This window comes from Festucalex cinctus, chromosome 2 (genome assembly GCF_051991245.1).
Source record: "Festucalex cinctus isolate MCC-2025b chromosome 2, RoL_Fcin_1.0, whole genome shotgun sequence".
Taxonomy (NCBI): domain Eukaryota; kingdom Metazoa; phylum Chordata; class Actinopteri; order Syngnathiformes; family Syngnathidae; genus Festucalex; species Festucalex cinctus.
This window is the reverse complement of record NC_135412.1, coordinates 13,292,086-13,316,755: the sequence shown is the minus strand read 5'-3', so window position 1 is coordinate 13,316,755 and position 24,670 is coordinate 13,292,086. Positions and strand designations below refer to the sequence as shown.

The window sequence follows — 24,670 nt, the reverse complement described above, 5'->3', positions numbered from 1 at the left end:
AATGTGGTAAACACTGATGAACAATCCATATACCACAATTTATGCATCTGTACGACTCATACAAAAGAGGGACGGGAAAAGGTTTTAGGAAGACATTTTCTTTAAGGTATGTATAAAATGTTTGCTAATGCTTTGAGTAATTTAACATAATGTTAGCCTCTTAGCTAACGTCAGCTCTGTTTCCATGTCAAAAGAATGTCTCTGCCATTAAGAAGGGCAACAGAAAAGTAAATTAATAAATATTCACTCAACTGCAACGTCTGAATCGAGACCAGCAAGTCTATTCAAATTTATTTACCGGCTGAGACGTAAATTAGGGCAGTATGGCAATGTACAACACACGTATCATCTTCTAGCTCTGGTTTACGAGTGTCATGCTGTCAAGTGTCAACCAGGGTTAAATCCCGTCCTTGCCCTGTGTTGCAGCTAGTTCCTATTACTACTATAATATTTTCGGGTTCCTCTCCGTGTATGTATGTATGTACAACTTTTTTTTCAAATCAACTTTATGTGTAGTGCCATGTTTTGACCACTAGATGACAATCAAGTCAAGTTAACACCGCTCATTGAACAGCTTTCTCACACTGACACACTGTCGTTTTTTTTCAAAAACAGAATCCTGTCTTTGTTCCTTTTCAGCGGTGTACACGTTCAACTGTACTGAAGCATACTTAGCCAGCGTTATTAACATTTTTTAAATGACATTTAAAACTTTTTGACCCCACGCCAACAGTAGGCTAAATTGCAAAACTGTAAAGTACAGTTAATAATAATAACAACAACAAAAATAATAATAATAATAATAATAATAATAATAATAATAATAATAATAATAATAATAATAATAATAATAATAATAGTCGTTAGGGCAGATTGATTGACGGGATCGAGAACCAATCGTTAATATGATCCACCCGGAAGACGCAGCGACCAAAGATCCTTGAATACACCTTTAAGTCTTGTCATCTTATTGACAGTTCTTTAAAATACCGATGTTTGGTGGTACAACAACATCAGGGCTGTATCATCCTACCAATTATGTCTTACCAATTATGAGAACATTTGTTTATTGAATCAAATTGTGTTGCCAGTCCAAGTAGTGCTCTCTAATGAGCCATGTATTCAAGTTTGCACTGCAGTGTACATTTAAATTGCCTAAATGTACGCAATGTACACATTTGTGCCCTCAGCAATGTATATCAATCCAAGATGTAAATTCAGGGGCCGGATAAGAATGAACTTTGTATTTTATTTTTTAATGATGCAGTGTGTATTGAAACACAGCTGGCAGAACTTTTAGCATCTCTGTTACTCTGGAAGCCATTAGCGATAAAAGCCTGCGTGTGTCTATTACACAGACAAAAGCGGGTGGGAGAAAGCAGTGTACATTTGACAATGTGACACCAAGAAAATATGTGTGTTTTATTGATTGGGCGATTGCAAGAATGGCATAGTTGTGTTATGCAAGCCATTCCCGGCATGCGTGCATTTGGGAAGATGTGTGGCTCCTGTGGTTACTTGTCCCCTGTCACTGCATGGTTTTAATAGAGGACTTGCCAGAAGAAATGTCTTCTTTACTAACTTTGGCTGCCAGATGGGCTGGATAATGGATGGGACTCACTGCTGGAGGAAGCATGCGTGCAGCCACATGCAAGCACACCCCAACATGCACAGCTTGGCCATTTGTGGTCAAGGATGCCCATGTTGTTGATGTGGGACATGGTGCATACTCACTGTGACACACATGGTAAGTAATGTCACTCGTCGCTTGCCCTCGGTGGCAGCGGCGCGGATTCGCTTCCCACACGTTTGTTCATGCGAGTGAGTCTGTCTATCTATCTATCTATCTATCTATCTATCTATCTATCTATCTATCTATCTATCTATCTATCTATCTATCTATCTATCTATCTATCTATCTATCTATCTATCTATCTATCTATCTATCTATCTATCTATCTATCTATCTATCTATCTATCTATCTATCTATCTATCTATCTATCTATCTATCTATCTATCCATCCATCCATCCATCCATCCATCCATCCATCATGTAGTTCTATAATGAAACCTCGGCATGTTTTGTGATTGATCCGATCCTAGAAAGTCTGACTAAAACCAAATGTGAAATCCAAAGCATTTTCCATAGGAAATAATGTAAATTGAATTTTGAATTCAATTTCAGACACCTCTTAATGGAAGACAGAGAAGGGGAGCGATGGAGCTATTTTTGTACTTTCATCAAACGAAAACCAGATTCCACTGTATCTCTTATCAATACAGTATATCCATCCATCCGAAATCCACTCCTTCAACATCTATCTAACTAGCTAGCTATTTAGCTATGTATATATAATCAAGCTATGATCAATCTATCCATCTGTCTGTCTGTCCAGCCACTCATCCAGTCATCCATCATCTAGCTCCATCCCACATGATTGATGTTTAGCCCACAAGGGCTCTAATGTTTCAGTAAGTCACTTTGAGTGAATCCATTTTGGGCGTACTGATGTATTGCTGAGGTGCTAAATCGCAGAATATATGCGTTCCTTGTGAACGTGTGAGTGCAGTTGTGCGTCTGCGAGTCGGAGAACCACTGACACAAGAATGTGTCATAGTTCCTGCAAGCCACTCGGCTCCCAAAGTGCTGCAAATAAACATTCCTCCACTGCTGTGTCAGTGCTGAGCCTTCGCCCACTCCTCCTGTAAAACACAGCTCCTAATTAAAACCAAAAAATCTTTTTTGTTCGCTGCATTGTTGAGCAGTTTAGAGATCATGGCTTGGTGCTGTGTGTTGACTCGAGGAAGGCACGTTGCGGTCCTGGCCTTGTCAACAACATGAGCCAGCTACAGTCAAATGATGGAGATCAGTTCTGTACACATGATACACACAAGGATACATGTCAATTCCCTCCCACCTTCACTACACGGCTTGTTGTCAAACTCACGCCACGGGGGCACCGAGTCTGACCACAGACACCGTACGGATTGCTCAGCGTGCTTGAGTCCTCCATCTACATTCCGAGTCTGATTCACTCTGTGCACAAACCCTCACAATAGAAAAGCTGCGGTTTGACAGTGTCTACATGTTTGCAGACAGCAGTTGGAGTGGAGTGGGCTCCGTCCCTCCTCAATCGGCGCTCTTCGCCCCTCTTGCTTGGCCCGCCACACTTGGAGCGGTTGGAGCCAAATGGACGGGTGCACGGAATGTTGTGTTGCTCTTGAAGATGGAGCGCAATGCCCCCTGAGTGGCGGAGCTCCCGCTCCTGTGTGGTCGCTTGAGGCAGGTCGCCGGATGATGAAGTGATGGAGATGTTAGGAGGCCACGCTCATTGTGATGCTGCGTTGGTCTCACTCTGGAACTGCCATCTGCCCAAAAGGTCAGTTGCTAGGGGACCATTCTCCTGGACTGGGTCTGCCTTGCAGCTGCCGCCTCCACGCATACGCACACAAACACACGCAGAGAGGAAGATACGATGCACGCACCAAGTATATGTGTGGAAACATTTCCAATATGTTCCATTGAATTTTATGGATGGATATCTATTATTTATGGATTTATCTATTCACCTATCCATCCATCCATCCATCCATCCATCCATCCATCCATCCATCCATCCATCCATCCATCCATCCATCCATCCGACCACTACTCCATCCGTTTAAACATCTATTACTGTAGTTCATCCACCAGTCCACACAGCCCATGCTTGTCCACCCATTCATCCATTCATCCTCACACTCATCCATCTCTCATCCAACCATCCACTGATAGCTCATCCATCCATGAATCCATCCATCCTACCCAGCCACCAAACATCCATTGGCCAATCTGTTATCCATCCATCCATCCATCCATCCATCCATCCATCCATCCATCCATCCATCCATCCATCCATCCATCCATCCATCCATCCATCCATCCATCCATCCATCCATCCATCCAGCCAGCCATCCATCCATCCATCCATCCATCCATCCATCCAGCCAGCCATCCAGCCATCCATCCATCCATCCGTCCACCCACATATCCATCCATCCACCCATCCGTCTATATGTCCGTCCATCCATCCACCCACATATCCATCCATCCATCCATCCATCCATCCATCCATCCATCCATCCATCCATCCATCCATCCATCCATCCATCCATCCATCCATCCAATTAATGTATTTTGAGTCATTCAATGGCTCCAGGCAATTCCTCCATTAATACTTGGGCTTCCGTCATAACAATAATCTAATAATTACAGCCTGATCCGTGACCAAAATAGGATTTCACTTCCAATCCGTTTTGCCCACACTGTCCTTCACAAAGCGACCCAGACCAAATTCTGCATTCTCTCCATTGGTACGCCCTTTAAATGAGAGGTCACTCCACCCAACAGGCAAACAGGCTTCCGTGATTCAGAGAGGAATTTTAATGTGAAGCTGCTGTGCTGTATCATCAGCTGTGATATAACTGCTCAAGCATGAGTCATAAACACCTTAAGATGTAAAACTGTCACACTCAATGGATAGGACTCTTGTCACCTCCTCGTAATAATACAGGCCCACTTATTTTCATTCATTCAAAGCAAAAGCAGCATCCCCGGCCTGCACTTCCCCTCTGGTCTTCCAGTGACAGTTTTGTTGTTTTGGACGCCGGCCGTCTCACCACGACTGCCTGCTCGCCGCCTGGCAGGCCCGTGTGTCAAAGGTGGCTGCAGTAGAACAGACTGTGGGAACAGCCGGTTAGCCTCCACTGGTCCCCTGCTCCCCAACCAGAGGGGCAGCCATCAATCCAGCTCTCCCCCTGCCTCTGTACACACACTGCAGCACAAACACACAAATGCTCAACCAAATACACACACGCACACAAAAAAAGCCGACAACGCTCACACCCTCTCCCAATAATCCTCGGAAGCAATTTCATCTCGACTCGGGTGGCGGCTCATTGTCGCCAGCCCCTTCAATCTTTCCTTATTAACTCTCGCTTTGTCCCGCATCCGAGCTTCTGGACTCATCTCTCCTACATTCCGATCGGAGCTGCTCCCAGCACTCCCGGGCAACCTCCAATCGCTAATCCCGCCTCCCCCACCCCGAGGAACTCTCACTTGTTTTGTTTTGTTGTTTTTTTCCCTCCCCTCAACCTGCCGATCACCTACTCACACAGTAAGGTAGGGGCATTAACTCCATTGGTTTTCTGAAGGCTGGAGTGTAAAGGCGGGGTGGGTGAAGTAGGAGGCGGCCACAAAGTGACTCCAGCCCAGACAATTAGAACAATGAGCCGGGCCTGTAGGGTGCTAACACGCTGCGTCACGCCTGGACGGTGGGGTATTTTGTCAGTTTAATGAATTGTCCATCAGGCCAGGGCCACATCGCAGGCTGCGCACGGAGAGGCCAGCAGGGACCCAGACACTAAGTCGGTATTTATTACACTGCCTTTGTCACTAATTGAGCTAATTATCACTGACTCCTCAGCACTCCCACAGGCAACGCCCCCCACACACCCTCCTACACTCTCTCACCCTCCAACTCTCATGCCTGCCATTTGAACTCTGCCTTCTCCCTTCTTTCTTCAAATTCCCCCATCTTTCTTATTACAAACGCTCAGAACAAATAGGAATTTTAAATATGGCATATCAAAACCAATTATGGCTATATTTATGTGATGCTCCCACCTGTAGATTCTAAACAATTTATGTCCACTTCTTGATAAAACAACCACTTGTTGCCCTGATGATGGTGCCTCTGCTATGCATGTGACCCTTGTGACTGCTCCTTGCTGTGAAGGAGAAAGTACTGCGCTTTCCAAAGTCATGTGGTTAATCGCATTGCCAAGGTTTGGAGGGAATTCTAGCTTCGGCACCATTGTTATTATTTTGATTTCTGCATAAAAATGAAGCAAAAAATATTCATTTCAATGCTGTAAAAGCCGGTGCTCTATGAGGTTAAGGTATATGTGACTGGATAAGCTGGTCCTTTTTCAGTGGTGAGCACAGATGTAAGGATGTTTTGTGAGCTTTGCTGCTGATAATAGGATTAAGCTTAGGACACCCAGGGATGACTTAGATGCTCACTTGGTTGAGCAATAAAGAAAAAAAAAAGACAACAACAAAACATAATTTGGACACATTCAAGACTTAAGTGAAAAATATAGACTTTATTGTTCTATCATACAAAAAAACTGTCACCTACATCACTTGTATTCCCTAAAGAGCATCGCTTCTTACATCTTACTATTGAAGTATAAAAATCCTTGGAAATAAATATTTTTATATTTACACTGATAAAAAAAAACAGGCGTGAATTCAGTGCATGGCAAAATACAATACGTGGTAATGTCTTTGTAAAAGTTCTGTATCAGCTACATTACTAAAGAAAATAATTATAATACAAAACAGGGAAAGTAATGACATTTTCTCCAGCATTAACAGGTGCATATACATCATTCAGCAATGACTTCATTATAAATATATCCATATATTTTGATATTTACAACATTTTGGTTCTCTTAGCTGATGCACAGTATGATGTGGGATCAATTCTTCAACATAAAACACCTCTCAGTCCTTGTGGTTTTAATCTGTTCTGCTTTGTTTTAGTGGCTATTTGGCAGTTTAAACATGCTGAGATTATGCAGGGTCACATTTACTCTTATAAACTCTTCAGCCCATTCCAACTACATCCTGTTATTGCATTATGCTATAATACATTCGAATCACATTGCCTTCATAAGATTTGGTCAGATTCTGTTTTCCTTGGCAATTACTTGGCCCAGTCGTTTAGTATTTGGACCATGTTGCGGACAGATCAGATCAGGGTTGTGGAGTAAGTGCTACTCCATCTGAAATCTAAATAGGTCAGGCCAATATGGTTGGGGAAATTTAAATTGGGCTGCAACCAAGAGAACTGAAACGTTTGCAAAAGAATTAACACTTTTCTCAACCCTTTTCGAGTACATGGAAGCATGTAAAGTACTGTCTATTTTTTAACGAACTAACATTATTTACCCGCCACTCCCATTCTCTTTGACGAACACTTTTGAGTATTAAATGTTACAAGCAAGCATATAAAGTCCTCCATACCCTGTTCGTACGTTTGTGCTTTTGTCCACTGATTGAATTTTTGGGTTGATAAAGTTCCCTGTCAGTTTACCCCAAGCATCCACCTGTATACAGTATTTGTGACTTTCTCTGCCAGCTACTTCACTTCTATCAAGTTCTGCGTGTCACAAGCCTAACTAAACACACCCGCAACCCCCATTATCAAAGACACTGGTGTAATGTTCGTGTACTGGTGCAGTTCAGGCAGCTGACGTGACAGCACCAGTGGAAGGTGCAGTTGCACCGCTCCGTGATACTCTCGGCCTGGGTCTCAAACCCACGTCCACAACATAGCAGCTCACATCCATCCAGACCTGGAGAAGAGCTGTTGCAAGTTCTACCCAAAGTTCCCAAAGTGCCAGTTTTGCCATTGTAGGAGCAGAAGTTTGGCGATTTCTCAAAATAAACCAGGTCCATGGCGGAGGGGGGTTTGTGAGCTGGGTTTTCTGGTTCCAGGTGGCGCGGGTCTGCTCTGTGGGACGCGCGATTGCTGCCTTTGTTGGCGTAAACGACTCGGGATGCCCCATCAAAGCGGTCCTTGAGGAAGTCTCCCACGTTGCGGAAGCTTGGGAGGCGCATCCAACAGGTCCGCACGGTGCAGGAGCCTGACATGCCGTGACACTTGCACTCCTGACGCATCTCTGTGGACACAGTCTGCAATGAGAGGAAACCAAAGTCACTATTGGCAGGAAGCCTCGCACTAAAAAAAACATTTGACTATCTCGATCCATACCATTCTGCCGGCCTCGTTATTGTGCAGGTTGGCGAGGTAGCGTAGATCTCGCCCTCTCTCACCGGAGTCCACAAATTCACGAGTGAACATCCTACCGAAGTCTACGTTGTCGCTGCAGCCCCCCCAATGCCAATCGGGTCCGCCGGGACCTCTGCGCCGGTAATCGCACGTGCACGATTCGATGGCCCCTTCTGAGCATGACCGTGCCACCGCGTGAGTCACCCCCGCGCTGGTGATAGCAAACACGAAGGCTGTCTCTCTGCAACCTGAAGAACGACAGCAAGACTTCACATCAGAATCCAAGTGCAGTTGACTTAGGGCACACTGGACAGAGCACCTGTCAGTCACACCTACTGGAAATAGTCCAACTGGAAAACCCCTTTTGGAGAACATGCAAACACAACACAGAAAAGCCTGAACTGAGATTCAAACCCAGAACCCTCACTGTGCAAACCACAGGATCACTTTGCTCTCATCCAAATCCCTTTCATCAATGAAATATTTCATGAAAGGGCCATTTAAATATGAACAAGGGATTCTGTTTCATCCACCCCAAAGACTTCCAAAGATCGCCTGGAGGGGAAGACAAGAGAGACTTACCACGGTTGACAATTTTGCCAAATATTGCCGGGCTGTGGGTGGTCGGGCAGTTCCAGCGGCGGTTGCGGAACTGCCACTTGCATTCTTTTATGGCTGTGTGCAGTCCAGCAGTGATGGCGTGCAAGATGCCAGGATTCTGACGAATCAGTCGACGCTGCCGACGACTCAGTAGGGCCAGGCTCGGGTCCAGGACCAACTGCACATTCTTGGAGTTGGTGAGAAGGTTCGATGAGGAGGCTACGTTGACAATGCCCCTGGTGCAAGGATAAAGATCCCAAATCAAGAGTCAAACTAAGCATCAGAATTATTACATGTGATGTTTCTCTGAGCTCATTCAGTGCCATTGATGGCCATTGACGACTCAAAAGTCCACTACTCACAAACAGGGATATTCTGCTTTCAGGTGAAATTTTGGGACAAACCTAAAATGCACTATAACATTTATAGTTGAACTTAATACACATGTCCAAATGTTCTCCGTTTAAATAATTTTGCACAACTTAATGTTTAACTCATTTGCTCCCAATAACGTGTGAATACGTTTTTTTATGTTTTTAGTGTCCCAAAGACGGATTTATACGTTTTTTTAATTTATTTTTTTTATTTTATTTTTTTATACTAGAGCATACAGAAGGCTTTGATGCAGCCTCTCAACTGCAAAGAACGGTTGCCGAAATGGTAGTTATTACACAAACGACCAGCAGGTGGCAGCAGTGCAAAGGAGACCGACCAGAGCCATATAGAAAAAAAGCTAAATTACTTACAATTTTGAATAGATTTGTGAAAACTGATGAAACTTAGCTCTCTTCTAATGCTAATTGCTGCAAAACCGAAACAGATAGAAACATACTTTTTTTTCCTGATGAAAAAAAAGGCTTTATTCTTTCTTTTGATAGCTTCCATGCTTTTATAGCAATAGAACACAATATTCTGTGAGCCTTGCAAAATCAGACAAAATCCAGTAAAAAGCCGGGAGCGAACGGGATTGTTTCTGTGAAAATGGCTGGGAGTGAAAGAGTTAAGAAGCTGAACGGCAAAACTCACAACAGATCCTTGAGCAATGAAAATTTTCTAGGACATCCAATTTTATGCCTTTCTGTGACTCTTCCAGTCTCCGAAAATGGCAAAAATCCAGGTCCCGAAAGTTAAAACCCCCGCCACAGTTTGGTTTAGCACAGGTGCTTCTATACTCAATCGGCTTGGGAAGCACCTGTGGCTAAGACCAAACTGTGGCAGGGATTTACCCTCTGGATCTGGATTTCCCATCTCTGCCAATCTTTCAATATCTCCGTGGAAACGTGCCGATTAAACTATGTGACATGCTCAGTGGCCACTTCCCCGTGAGAACATCCTGTTTGATACTGTTGATCAATTATGAGGTGTCGTCCTACCTAGACTCATGATGACAAAATGTGAGCAGCATGAGGAAGAGGACTGTTGATATACCAAATCTCGCTGAACCAGGACATTTTTTTGGTCCATTCATGGATCGAACATTTGTGTCATGATGTGGAGTCACAAAACTGATCTTCAGAAAAGATAATATAGTACTTGTAGATTTGCATATGTTGTCTGCAGAATTTGACAGTTTCCACACCACTGTCATAGATTAAATTCTGCTTTGATCTGTGTTTTGTTTGGTTTGGTTTGGTTTTGGTAGGATTTTAGTTGCCATGTGTTCCTTGTGTCCCTGTTGTCATTGTCTGTCTCATCAAGTTTTATCATGTCCACCTGTGCTTGTCATTCCGACCCCTTGTGTCATCCAACCAGCTCCCTCAGCCACGTGTGTCGTGTCCAGGTATCTCTCGTTGTCTCGTCAGGTTGTGTGGATTTTCTGATTTTGTTGGTTCGTTGGTTTGTCGCTTCTGGTTTCATGTTTGCTATTGCCACAATCCGACTCGTGTCAAGTCTTTGTCTTCTCAGTTACTATTTTTGACTTTTATTATTATTATAGAGCCTCATTTTACTTTTCGTGATTTTGAAATTAAATTGTTTTTTGAGGTGAAACCTGCATCACGTCCTTCATCCCTTATGACGACATTTCCTTTCACTTGGGTCCTCATTCCTACCACAAACAACTCAATGCCAAAACTCGACAAATTTCACACATTGATATACTTACTATTTATTTCAAATAGAATATATTTTTGGATTTTGTTCATATTTTTCCCTTTTCATTTTGTCTTTTCTAGTCTATGTCTCACATCACTTCTGTAGTGTTTCATTTGTCTGTACATAAGAAAATGACTTCGTATTCTTCCTTTAAAAAAAAGGAGGGGTGGGTCATGTTTCTGGAATGTCAGCTGTCATTTTATTGATTCTTAAACTCAAAGTTTTTGTGCGTAAAAACAGCAAGCCACTTCCAAAATGGTTTATATCTTTTGTTCAAAAGCTGCCCAACCCACAATTAATGGACATTTTAAACAGCCACATAAAAAAAATCATTGCAACGAAAACTCAAACTTAACCTCAAACCATAGCCTATAATGTCTCCTTTGTGTCAAAATACTGTTGATTAGACGAGCCAGGATAACCGTCTTCTTGTGGAATTCTATTCAGCAGTTAAATAAATTCATATTTGAGCCATTCATTTGACAAAAACGTGTTTTTATTATGTCCGAATGTTAGGGGGAAACTACATTATTATAAATGCATTAAAGCAACCATGACAGTAAATAAAAAAGAATAATAAATGAACTAGTTATCACATTGAGGAGTTTGTAAACAGACAATCTCATGTGGTAGAATTTAGAGAATGTTGCCAAAACTAACGTTATTGGAGCCTGCAATAAAACGCTGCAGCTCGGGATCTTCCCTTGCTCAAACCACCGTCAAAGTAGTTTCCTATTCTTTCTTTTCCTCTTTTTTTTTTTTTTTTTTCCCCCGTCCACGCGCATAGCTATATAAGTTGGACATGCACTCACCACCAGCGGCCACTGTTGTTGACTGCCCCAGTGCCGGAGAGCGACGACACCAGCAGGATGCACGCGGCTTTAACTCCCAGCAGAAGCGCCAAACTCCTCATCGCGCTCTCGCTCACCTTGGAAAGTGACATTTTCCCACCCCTCCATTATATTGCACATAGCCTAATGATGCAACATCAACAGACCTTATCTGCATCTTTTCTGCAAGCTACTCACCCCTCCAAATGATAAGTTAATTGACCCGAGTGCGCGATGAGACAGATTGCAGGGTGATGTCGAAGTGTCCACGCATGCGAGGATGCTGAACTCCTCCTCACTGTGTCCCTCTGAGTGATGCTCTGCGCGGTGCATGGAACGCGTGGGACAGTCCCGCAGACTTGATCCCCTCGGCGGTGACAGCAGATAGGCAACACATTCTTCTCTTATTGAGTGCTACGAGGGGGGAATAAAAAAGGGATTTGCTGCTCACATCTCCCTCTGTGTTTTTTCTCCCTCTTCCTCGGAGCCTTTTCAATAGGATTGGAGGGAGGGATAGTTAATGCTCTTCATAGGGCGCACAATGAATAAGGAAACACAACTGTGCAGAAAAGACAGATGAGGAGGGGTGGGTGGGGGGTGAAGGGGGGTCAGGGCAATCCGTAGCGTTGCGCATAACCAATCCACGCTGGAAAATATTCCCATGCATGTGTTCCTCGCAGGCTTGGAGAGCAGGTGACGTCCGGTGCTCTTGAGCGCAATATGAGCCTTGAGAGGGTAAAAAAAAAAAAAAAAAAGAAGAAGAAGAAGAAGCTCTTTTTAAACCCAAGTGGTTGGATTCGCCAACTCCCTTACCGCATCTCCTCCTCTCTTGAGACATTTGTACATGCGCACTCTCTCTCTCTCTTTCGTTTTGGGTCGACTTTAATCGAATGAATGCACCCACAGCTTCGTGTGATGATGTAAATGTTTTACGCGCACGGTGTCACAAAATGAACGAAGTAAGGGCCGTGCGCGTGCAACCTGCTCGACTGTTGAACTTTGTTTTCCTTTTTAAATTCATGTTTGATGTGAATAAGTCATTCCAACATCTGGCTTGCAGACCTCCCTCGACGCACGTGTGAGCCCGTTTCTTCACTCATCTCAATGTTCCATGTCCCCAAATTTGTGATGCGTGTTTGCGCACGCGCGTGTGTGACACTTATCGGCCGATTTACATACTTCCATATTAGTGCTGCGGAGAGGTAGAATAATCTCTGTGATGACAGTCAAAAGGAAGTGGGCTTTTGTAAAGAGGCTTTGACGACAGCCAGCCTACATTTATAGTGCGATCCTATATATGAAGGTGCCCAAATGGGGCTTCCTAGAGCAGTCATGCGACACCGAGCAGATTAGCTTCAATCCGGATAAAGGGGGGGAGCCTTTTATATACAAATCAACTTCAAATCACTTTTTAAGCCACTTAGATATACACGCCAAAGCAGAATGCTAATGCACTTTTCATTGCTGCAGCTTAGGGAATGGAAGGAGATTAGTTGATTTGGTGTCACTATGCGAGTCGTGTTCAGAGGGGGGTGTTTAACTTAATGTTGTGCATTCCCAGAGTCTATTCTGTTTTTTTGTTTTTTTTTGTTTTTTTTTATTCGCATACAAATTTTAGGCCTACCTTTAAAAGTTGACAAACTTTAAAATATTCACACCTTTATCATCACTCTCAGCTCGTTGCATATAAACACGTGTTTGTTTTGAAAATAAATCCATGCATCCAGTGATGCGTCACAGTCACATTTGAATGAATCGCTATTCCCCTAATATATGCATCCTGCGAAATAAAGACTTGACTAAGTGAAGTTGTCGCTCTGATGGAGGTGGTTGAGTGTGTGTGGGGGGTGCGTAGGGGTGTATTGTCTGTGAGGAGCCGCCTGCCTGCTGCTGCCTCCCGCGTACAGTTGCGGCAACTTCGCCCGCCGCCCCTCCCCATGTGCTTCATTCCACATCCATCAATGACTCTTCTTCAATCTTTCATGGACAAAGTATAACCACATCCATTCTTGCAGGGAGTTTGATTGTTGTTTTGAATGACTCGATGCTTGGGAAGCGGCGCTTGTGCGTAAAAGTGGAGAGAAACTTTTACGCACTGACGCAAGAAGTCCATCTATGCAAAACGGCAACAAATTGTTTTGTCATGGAAGTTAACATATGAAAAATGTTTTATTTTTTCCAACATTTGTGTAAAAATCATCTTGATAAACTGTGAAAACTTCAAGTGAATTCAACTCAAGTTGTTGCATTTCAAAATCGACAAAATGCAACAATAACTAAAATGAACGAAATATGGGGGTGGGGGGGGGCATCAAAATTGCCACAATTAAAAAAATAAAATAAAATAAAAAAGGTAATTTCAGCATGGCACTATAAAAGTTGGGATACAGACATGAATATTGATTTCCAGTATATGTAATAAATACTAAAACACGACGATTTTTATTCCCTTCACGGCAAATTCAGCTAATTTAAATTTAAGATCATTGAAACAATAAATTTGAATCCTATTGTGAGGATAAGCGTTTCAGATAATGGATGGATGGATGGATGCTCCCTCTTCATGCACAAAAAATGCAACTTGAACTGATCGAAGCACATGGACGGGTCAGTTACTTCTATTTTACAGGGCTATTTATTTATTTATTTATTTATTTATTTATTTATTTATTTATTTATATGTTATTCAATTGTTTCCTTTATCCAAAAATGCAAACTGTCTTAAATTGTTGACCTGCAGTCAGGAATTCCTGTTTGAACAGTTATGAAACACAAAATGTGGTTACTGCACTATTGTTTCATATCCCCAAAATGTTATTTTACAGAGCATGTTATGACATAATAATCTGACAGTCCAACTTCAATAGTGGCCAATATTTTGCAAACAGCCGCCTGTGGGGCCTCCTCTTTACCCCCCACACCCCCTCCCCTCCCCCCTGCTCGTCCTCCTGCTCCAGTCTGTTTCGGCTCTTCTCCTCTATCTTCACTCTCCTGTCGTTTGGCGCCGCCGCATTGATAATAAATCCTCATCTCTTAAAACAATCAATTGTCTTTATAAACACGGGACAACTTTAGCAGTGATTTAATGTCACGGCGCGATAGAAAATGGAACTACCAAACAAACTCCGCTTGGACCGGTGCCCGATTTTGGCGGCAGCATTGTTATTACTACCTGCGTTGACGTAAGTGCACTTGAGAGCAAATTATCTTTTAACTGTCGGCTTTAAGACACATTCATCATGTTTGGAAATTGAGAGTGTTTGAAGTTTTAAGAAAATCATTTAGTTTTAGTTTTTATAAAAACAAAAAAAAACGTCACAGATGTTTATGTACAACAAAGACACATACAAACACTTACACCGAGTTATTTATGCATAAACTTGAATTAAATTTAGGCTACTCTAATTCTTTTTTTTCTTCTTCAATGTAATTGTACAATTTTGTGTCTGCCTGTCTGTCTGTCTGTCTGTCTGTCTATCTATCTATCTATCTATCTATCTATCTATCTATCTATCTATCTATCTATCTATCTATCTATCTATCTATCTATCTATCTATCTATCTATCTGTCTGTCTGTCTGTCTGTCTGTCTGTCTGTCTGTCTGTCTGTCTGTCTGTCCATCCATCCAGCCATCCAGCCGTCCGTCCGTCCGTCCGTCCGTCCGTCCGTCCGTCCGTCCATCCATCCATCCATCCATCCATCCATCCATCCATCCATCTATCTATCTATCCGTCCGTCCGTCCGTCCGTCCGTCCGTCCGTCCGTCCGTCCGTCCATCCATCCATCCAGCCATCCAGCCATCCATCCATCCATCTATCCATCTATCCATCTATCCATCTATCTATCTATCTATCTATCTATCTATCTATCTATCTATCTGAATGCACTTAAACTCACCATTATTTCCGCAGTGTGCTGTGTAATGACATCCTCAGCCTGAAGGTGGCAGGAGATCCGGTGCTAACCCCCAACTCGGTGTGCCTGCGCCTGGCCGGCCTCAGTAAGCGTCAGATGAGGATGTGCGTGCGACGACCCGACGTGACGGCCTCCGCTCTGCAGGGCATCCAAGTGGCCATCCACGAGTGTCAGCACCAGCTGCGGGACCAACGGTGGAACTGCTCCTCGCTGGAGAGCCTCGGCAAACTGTTGCATCACAGCAACATTCTCAACAGAGGTGAGAGACGTGCTAAAAAAACAAACAAAAAAACAAACCAACTACAAAAAGACTTACAGGGAACCCACGTTTACTGCCTGAGATACATTCCACTATACAGTACTCGCAAAATGTGAACATTCACTTGTTTAAAAAAAAATAAAAAATCATTTTGTGTTGCAGTTTTACACTTTAAACTCGTGAGTCACAGCTATAGTGCCTTAATTGGCACATTATGTGCCATGCGTGTGTCGTGTAAAATTATCCTCAATCGGTCCTAAAATTATTATTATTACAAATATACAGTTGTTTGACAGGCTGAACAATTAAATGCTCTAGCACTAAATGGCAGGTGGTACATAATTGACTGTATCCAAACAAACTATCAATGTAATTATGTTCCTTTAAGAGGTGGGGCATGATGAGGATGCGTTTCACGTTGGTGATTCTCGAAGTTGTCTGAGCCTGAGCTGTGGCTGACAGTAGCTCCTGCAGGAGAGAGAGCTCACTCAAAGTAAATGTAATGTAAAATGTGTACATTTTCCTGGGACCAAATCTATTTTTGAGAGTAAAATGTACTCTATATGAAACTTGCGGTTTATGTCTTACCTTTGTTGTTGTTGTTGTTGTTTTTACTTATATACAGAGTCTGTACATTTTTCCTTTGTCTTTAGTCAAGAAGTTAAATTGCAGTACTTCTATGGTGGCATGTGAGCGTTTTTTTTTTTTTTTTTTGTTTTTTTTTTTTGGTGTACAAAGAATAAAGAATAATTGCACATCCACTACAGTAGGTGGCAGTGGTGCCCTCATTGTCAGAATGTGCAGGAGTATTAGCTCCTCTACAGATTGTGTGCTTACAACAATTGGATAGACAAATTATATGGAGGGTGGATATTTTGTAGTTCCTCGAGGGTGTAACAAAAACAAAATAATTGAGAAGCACTGCTTTAATTCATTCTGTGACCACACTTGTACCTCAAAACACCATCCATCCATCCATTTTCTTGACCGCTTAGTCCTCACAATGGTCGCGGGGGGTGCTGGCGCCTATCTCAGCTGGCTCTGGGCAGTAGGCAGGGTACACCCTGGACTGGTTGCCAGCCAATCGCAGACCTCAAAACACTCGTATCTCAAATCATCATTCCCTATTGAAATGAATGTAAATGACGTTAGTCCGGTCCAGTGCCCTCCAAAAAAAACAAACATTTTTGCAATGTGTGTTTTAACAAGGAAAATTGTGCTCTGTATGTTGCACTTTATTTTTCATTTTTTTTTTTTTTTAAAGTAAACACAGAATTCAAAGAATTAAACAGTTTGTGCATCATGATTATAATTCGTTGGGCTCTTTCTGATGCACACAACTTGCTCACCATGCTGTAATATTAGATGTTTTTCAGCACAGGATGAATACCGTAATATATTCAGGTGAGTAATCTTACATTGACTGGCTACATGTGCTCCTGCTTAAAATGTTATAACGCGTCCAGATGCTATGAAGTTTTCCATTAAGTGTTAGCATTAAGCTAGCAGACTTAAATGCAAAGTTATGTAGTTGTTTCAAACACGTGTAGGCTAATTCTCTAAGTTGGGGCACTCGTAACTTACATTGTGTTCACTACCACATCTTACATTGAGTACTCTCTTTCCACAAGGTTTTCGTGAGAGTGCCTTCTCGCTGGCCTTGTTAGCAGCGGGTGTGGCGCACTCGGTGGCCTCGGCCTGCAGCATGGGCAAGCTGGGGGGATGTGGCTGTGAGGGCAAGCGTCGCCAGAATCATGACAAGCTCCGGTTGAAGCTCACGCAGCTGCAGCTGCAGACGCTGCAGAAAGGCGGCCTGCCCGCCGACCTACTCCCCGCCCACCACTCCACGCGGTTCAAGCCTTTTCCGGATGAGCTCACCTCCATGCAGGAGACTTGGGAGTGGAGGGGCTGCAACCATGACTTGCGTTTTGGGGAGCGTTTCTCCAGGGAGTGGCTGGATTCCCGGGGATCGCCGAGAGACATCCACGCTCGCATGAGGATACATAACAACCGAGTGGGACGACAGGTGAGCACACAGTGTTCTTCATGTAAGTTCGGTTCTCATACATGGTATGGACATATATTTTACATTTTAAATCAAAGTTGGGCATCATGCATTGGTTAGCATAGCAGGGTAGCTATGTGACATCGTACATTTTTGTTTTACTCTGCTGTTTGTATTGCAAGTGTGAATTTATTCTCAATTGCCTTACCTGGATGAATAAATGAAAAGAAAAGAAAACAATCTCCCTGTGATTGACTGGCTTCGGTCCAGGGCTCAAGACTCGAGTCACATTACTTGACTTGAATCAGACTCGAGTCACCAATTTTAGGAGTTGGCTAAAACTTCTCAAAGACTTGACTTTGATTTGAATGACATGACTTGAAAAGTCATACTATTACTTGTGAAAATCAGAATTTTCAAAATAGTGTGCCTTTTGTTTATGAAAGTTAAGTTTTTCTTGTTGTGCGCCTCACAAACCGAGCAAACCCTGCTGGTAGTTTGCTACGAGACGAGCATTGAAGCCACCTCATTAAGCAAGTATCACAAAGGGAGCTCTAAAGATGATTACATTAGGATTCAAGTATTTTTCATAAAATGGAGACAAACAATGGCATTGTGCTGAATTTGCAACTCAAAAGATAAAGACGTGTACATACCTTCGTCACTATGAAACCCACAGATGTATGTAAGCTTTTAGCTAAGTTAGCTTCACAGTTTAGCTTACTGATAGCGAGTCAAAAATTAACTGAACTGTATATCATTTATGCATTTATTTGAAGAGACAATAATGCGACAGATAATATGGAGGCTGAAAAACATTGTGATAACAAACAAATAATATTATTGATGTAATTAATATTTTATTCTTTATTAATATATTTTTAACCTTATAGGCTAGTCCTCCTGGCTAAAGTTGGTCGTAGTGTACCATAATTCATTTCCTGTTTTTATTCTGTTTAATAAACAGATTTTCTCTCCAGTCTCCAGAGTCCATGAGACACTTCTTAATTTGCCCACTATTTTGCTGTTGAATATTCTCTGAATCTCCGCTTTGCTGATTCAGCCAGGCGTTGATGAAAAGTGGACTTTATCGTTCAAACAGTTAGCCTACCGGTAATTCTGGTTAAATGCTGTCGCTACAATATGTCAATTAGGGTTGCCAACTGTCCCGTATTTTGGGCTATATTGTTATGTCCCGTACGGGACCTCAAAGGTCTCGTAAAATAATTCTCAATTCTTACACGAAATGCAGCTCCCAAAGGTTGACAAGTGACAAGGAAGTTGCTCGTAGCCAATAAAATGAGTCACTGGGTGTGACGTTATGTGGAGATCTTGCAAGGTAAGAGAGGCAACGAGAGAGAGAGAGAGAGAGAGAGAGAGAGAGAGAGAGAGAGAGAGAGAGAGAGAGAGAGAGAGAGAGAGAGAGAGAGCGACAGAGAGAGACAGAGAGAGAGAGAGAGGCACTTCCTGGTTTCGTCACAGCTTCATGTCGCCTACACTCTAAACGCCGATCTTAATACATCGGCTGCGAACATATCAGCGGGAGCAATACAAGATGTATTCTCGTACTATTTATGAACAAATACTGCGAGAATTTAGCTTGCTGTCAAGTTTTGTAATCAGCGCTTAACACACTCAGGTCCTAGATCAGCTAGCACGGCACCTGTCAGCCAATCACAGGCATCAGGCATTGTCACGTGCATTTGTTGTAGCGGCTTATACTGCGTAAGTGGCTAGAAAATAATAATAATAATAATAATAATAATAATAATAATAATAATAATAATAATAATAATAATAATAATAATAACGACACAGCCCAGCAAATCATTTTGGGACATCTCAATGGTTGATTCCGGGTTTTGCTATTCAGTGTGGTTTTAATGAGGCACAAAATGCAAATTTTGCCTGACAAACTCCTATGTGAAACTTACTGGGGTTTTTTTTAGCCTTGTCATGCCATATCTACGCATGTCTGATCTGCTTTTATTATTCATCTTTCCACACACAGATCGTAGCTGACAACATGAAGAAGAGGTGCAAGTGTCACGGCACGTCAGGAAGCTGCCAGTTCAAGACCTGTTGGCACGTATCACCAGAGTTCCGGCTCGTGGGTTCAATACTCAAGGAAAAATTCCTTTCGGCCACCTTGATCAACTCCCAGAACAAGAACAATGGAGTTTTCAATCCCCGACTTGGGAACGTTGGCCGCAGGAGGTCGGGGAGCCCGAACAGAAGTCATGGTGGCAGCTTGTCCCGCGAGTTGGTGTACTTCGAGAAGTCCCCCGACTTTTGTGAGCGTGACGCGGCCGTAGACTCTTTGGGCACGCACGCTCGCATCTGCAACAAAACGAGCCACGGCACGGACAGCTGCGGCTCGCTGTGTTGCGGCCGAGGACACAACATACTGAAACAGACCCACAGCCAGCGCTGCAACTGCAGGTTTCACTGGTGCTGCTATGTTCTGTGCGACGAGTGCCGCGTCACAGAATGGGTGAGCGTGTGCAAGTAAATCTCCATCGGTCCAATCCATATTGCCTTAACGCTTAACTTTATCCTCTGCTGTTTTGGATGCGATTGGTTTTTGATCCTTGTGTAAAATGATACTGGACAATTTGGGAGCTCCTCATCATCTGGTGTGTGTTTACCTTTTGTAGCTGCCGGGTATTGTCACAAGGCCAAGTCAAAGACTGAAGAGGCAACTCGTGTCATGGTGTGCTTTCCTTTTAGTCCTGCTGCCTCATCTCATTGATGTATTTTCGCTCTGAATGTATATTTGTAAATCTATTTTTATTAATATTATTACTGTGTTGTCATTGGCTGAAGGCTCATGACCAGAATTGCTTGGTTGTAATTAGTCTCTTTTAATGCTCTTTAATTTCCAGTTGCACCTGTGGCTTTGGACATACAACAAAACTTTTTTTTTTCCTTTTTTTTTTTCCTCAAGTACAAATTAGATCATGCAAATTACGTTTTAGTTCAGCTTCAATCGCATATACAACACATGCAGGACTTTGCTGCAATACTCTCAAATAGAGATTGGAAAGCTGATGCATTTTGAATAAATTCCATCATAGAGCAGTTGCTACATGTTGTTATGTCAACAATGCTGATGTCAAGTGTGTGACTGTTGAGAAATCCTGACTGAGCTTTTCCAACTCTGCACTTGTGAGATGGTCCACTTTAGTAACACTTTTTATTTATTGCCACTTCATACTGTGAGAGGGGCTTTTAATGCCTGCAGTATATTGTTGACTTAACTTTTACTATTACTGGAGAGAAGCACCAGGAAAGCAGAGAACACATTTATTGCATCAGAGGATAATCTACCCGGAGTTCATAAATTCTCTGTAACGTGTCGCAGAGTCGCTGTAACATGCTTGCCAAGATGACAAGTGGCAATATCCACCTGCCCGTTTTATTTTATTTTATTTTTTTTATATCCTAATAGGATCATTGGTGAACTGGGGCCCAGCTGATTTTAGGTGAAAAACAGGAAACACCCTGGAATGGTTGCCAGTCAATCATAGGGCCAGACCCATCCGTAGACCTCAGTCTTAAGGGGGAAGTCAACTTTAAACATTTCTTGACAGTAATATGTTAGATGTGATCTCAATAGTCTAAACATGACATTCTGATTAATATTACATTGGTGGAATATGAGTTATGCAGAAACAGATTCAGAAAACAGGTGAGCTGTGATTGGTCATTGCCTGAGCCCTGAGCAACTGTGATGTCGTCTTCAGTCAACCGTAAGTGGCAAAATGGCTGCCCCTGAAATGGATAAAAACTGTTGGGTTTTGCTGCTTAAAAAATATTTCACTATTGCAATATTTAAAAAAAAATACCATATTTAGACTAGTGGGGCTGCATAGAACATGTTGTCAATTCTTTGTGGGCTTGACTTCCCCTTTAAGTACTTACTTTTCTCCATATTTTTTGATATTGCTGTACTCTTGCTGCTCCCAGTTAAATAGTCTTGAATGGCGCTCTTTGCGATGACTTCTGGCAAGTATTATTATAGAAAACATTTACAGTACATACACATAGACCCCACCTTGGGTATGTCGACACCTTAGCCATACTGGATGTGGCAAAGTGAAGCGATTTGTGAAGTTGCCTTGTTCACTTGCTCCTTGCAAACGTATTATAAAGCCAAAAGTCATTGGACTCACAGTAAACCATTAATTTGGATTGTATTATTACAATATATGTGAATATAATTTGCTGATTTTATGGCTAATACAACGGCCACATCCAATATGGCGGATGATCTTACGTATCAGGCTAACCGGCTCAAGGCAGTGTGTGCAGCAGAAATAAAGATGAAAAAATGGAAAAGAAAATTAACGTCTAAAGGGTTTGTAGCTGCTGTGACTTCTTTTATGAAGTGGCTTCAAATGCCTCTTTAGATGCCGATACCAATGTAATGCGTCTCTTCTCACTTGCCGTACTGTGATTGTGCAAGGGAGAGTAAACACCAAAATTTATGTTGACATCTTATGCGCAACCTGCAATGATCACCCGAATATTTCTGATTGGTGCGCACTACACAAGCTTATGTCACTTAATGAGGAAAACTAACCTTGCTCTCGCAAGATGAATTCTCGCGGTATTTGTGAGTTCACAAACTCTGGAGAATACATCTTGTACCGCTCCCGCAGATAACTGCCGTTCGGACCAATCACAGAGCGACATTGTGTTTGTGGGTGGGATATGCAACTGTGATGAAACCAGGAAGCCAGCGCCGACGCAGGGACTAACAAACAAACCTAACATGGACGAATGGACGCTACAATTAATTCTGTTATCGCAGAATTACTCACCGTTTCCTTGTTGAATGTTGAACAGCGAGAGGCGCTTCGTGCATTTCTAGCTGGTAAGATGTTCGTGCTTTTCCCCGCTTCGACAAGAACGAAACAGGAAATTTTCACACGTGACCGTGATTGGTTAAAACAAACGTGTAGAATGTCACATCGTCCAATCAGCTTGAATTATTGTACCGAATGTCCCGCCCTTTCCCGACGAAATTACTGTGGTACCAGATGGATATTAACCATCTGGCTATTGCCAGGTTAGAGGAAAACGCTTTGTCTTTAAAATCGAAAATATTGAGGCGATCATTCTGATATTTTCAAAGGTTGTACCTGTGCGTAGTTCCCCCGACTTGCTGGTATCTCTTACTATCAGAGTGAATAATATGAATAAATAAAGTGTAAAAGTTTTTAAGTTCTGGTTAAAACGGTGCTCCTTTCCCAAGCTTATGAACAGATAGCTGAATAGAGATTGGAACCCCAAACTTGTGCGAGACACACCAACCAGAACACACAACAACCCAACAGGCATCCTTGTGCACAGATGAGCTTTGACCCAGTACTCGCGATGACCTGCGTTTCTCTGTCATGCACTTTCAGCAAAATGCTAATGTCAGCACCTGGCTGGGATCATTTGTAATATCTCATATGTCTGTACGGAAAACTTCTTCTGCCGCTGGATTTAATGCCAATTATGTACTTTTAGTTCAGACTTGAGTAAATAGTGTTTGACTCCTGAGGAATGGTCGTGCCAGTGGCTGAATTGAGTACTCTGATTGTTTGGTTTTTCGAGAGGGGGAAGAAAGACAGCGACTGGTATATGAAATGATAAGAGCCTGAATTTCTGGTTTGCATTTATTCATCCTTTCACCCCGGAGCTGCTGAAAAGCGGAATTTCCTGTCACCGTTTCTCCCATGTGTCAGACAGAGGTTGGTGGACGGACTGGAATTGTTTTCGCTCCCTCACTGCTGCAGAGCTTGACACATGCAAAGAAACACATTGACAGCGGCCGAATAATGACAACCAGACTGGGTTGAAATTAAAGAGAGGCAACCAGAGAGGAAGTTGGGAGAGATAAAAGTGACCCGCAGTGATTGACATCATGATTATATGTATAACGTGAGGCGATTTAGTGTGTTTAGTTGGAAGATACGAAGATAGAGATACAGTGCTGTAGCGCAGGAGTAAAGGACAAACGGGGGCTATAGAGAAGGGATGAATACGTGCGCACCGTATAAATACAAGCCTCACAACATCTGCTTCTCGACTCCCCTTTCATTTTTGATGTGGGACAAGACTGGGAAGGAGAGCGGCAGAGAAAACACAAGGAAGCAGCTACCCAGAACATCAAAGCCCCTGCCCTCAACATGCAGGCCCTCATTAGTTCAGCTAGCAGAACCGGCCAGACTTGTGATTGTGTTTGCTGGGGTGCACGCTGGCAGATACTTCAGAAGAGACGTTCCTTTAAGTCATAACTAGCCACCCCACCTCCGCCACCCGAGCCCGCCGTAACCCCCCCGTAACCCTCACCAAAACTCTCGGCTCGCACAAAACCCGCCGTGAGCCCCCACCATCCGCTCCACCCCGTAATCTGGTGTGCAGCTGCAAACATCTGCTCCCCGCTTTATTCCTGTGCCTTCAACCGCCGGATTGATAAACACATCGAGCGCTGCACTTGCACAAAACAAAAAAAACAAAAAAACGTCACCGAGGCCACAGCGACTGGCTCCAAGCAGGCTTGGATTTAATGTTCCTATTTGGTATTTGTTTGAGCACATTGAAGATTAACTGTGACCGTTACTGTTTTGTTCCATATGACGGTTTGAGTACCTACTGTAAATTGCTTTTAACATGTTATTGTCAATCAAATTCAAGTTAAAATTTTTAGCTAAAAACACAAATTAGAAATTCGGTTCCCAAAATGCATGGATTTTCAAGATAAAGTTCTCCACGTTGTTTTGTTCTGGCGCTTACTCAGTGTTTAATTTAAATGAATGATATAGCCAACATTAGCACATATGAATTACTGTGCAGTGTTTGGATACAACAATTTGGTTGGGAGAAACAAAGACTCATGTCCCCGTTGACTGGCATCAATTTTTGAAAAAGGGCAAGAGCACTGAACATTTGTCAAGGAAAAGACGTTGATTGCGGTTTTCACCAATCGGAAAGGGTGATCTCACTCCTGCCAAATATGCTACATGGCCAATACATGGGTTGACACGGCTCACCTGTTTTCTGGGTCCGAGCCATGATTGGTCGTTACCTGTTTCCTGAGCACGGGCGATGCCATCTGCAGTCGACAGCAA

General features: G+C 42.8%; 2 protein-coding genes across 3 annotated transcripts; one reads left to right on the top strand and one right to left on the bottom strand.

The window, feature by feature from the left end:
* Positions 1-34: 34 nt before the first annotated feature.
* Positions 35-21,154, top strand: wnt10b (wingless-type MMTV integration site family, member 10b). Of its 2 annotated transcripts, none has more exons than XM_077512965.1 (4): positions 35-106; positions 15,279-15,541; positions 17,173-17,567; positions 19,558-21,154. In XM_077512965.1, the coding sequence occupies exons 1-4, from the start codon at positions 42-44 to the stop codon at positions 20,056-20,058; spliced, it is 1,224 nt and encodes a 407-aa protein (XP_077369091.1). In that variant the 5' UTR covers positions 35-41; the 3' UTR covers positions 20,059-21,154. The 2 variants fall into 2 exon arrangements, with proteins under 2 accessions (XP_077369091.1, XP_077369090.1); XM_077512964.1 differs by lacking the exon at positions 35-106 and adding an exon at positions 14,368-14,548.
* Positions 6,213-11,945, bottom strand: wnt1 (wingless-type MMTV integration site family, member 1). The gene is made up of 5 exons (XM_077512963.1): positions 11,565-11,945; positions 11,349-11,464; positions 8,425-8,678; positions 7,825-8,090; positions 6,213-7,745 (listed from the first exon to the last, which is right to left on the bottom strand). The coding sequence occupies exons 1-5, from the start codon at positions 11,697-11,699 to the stop codon at positions 7,254-7,256; spliced, it is 1,263 nt and encodes a 420-aa protein (XP_077369089.1). The 5' UTR covers positions 11,700-11,945; the 3' UTR covers positions 6,213-7,253.
* Positions 21,155-24,670: the final 3,516 nt, after the last annotated feature.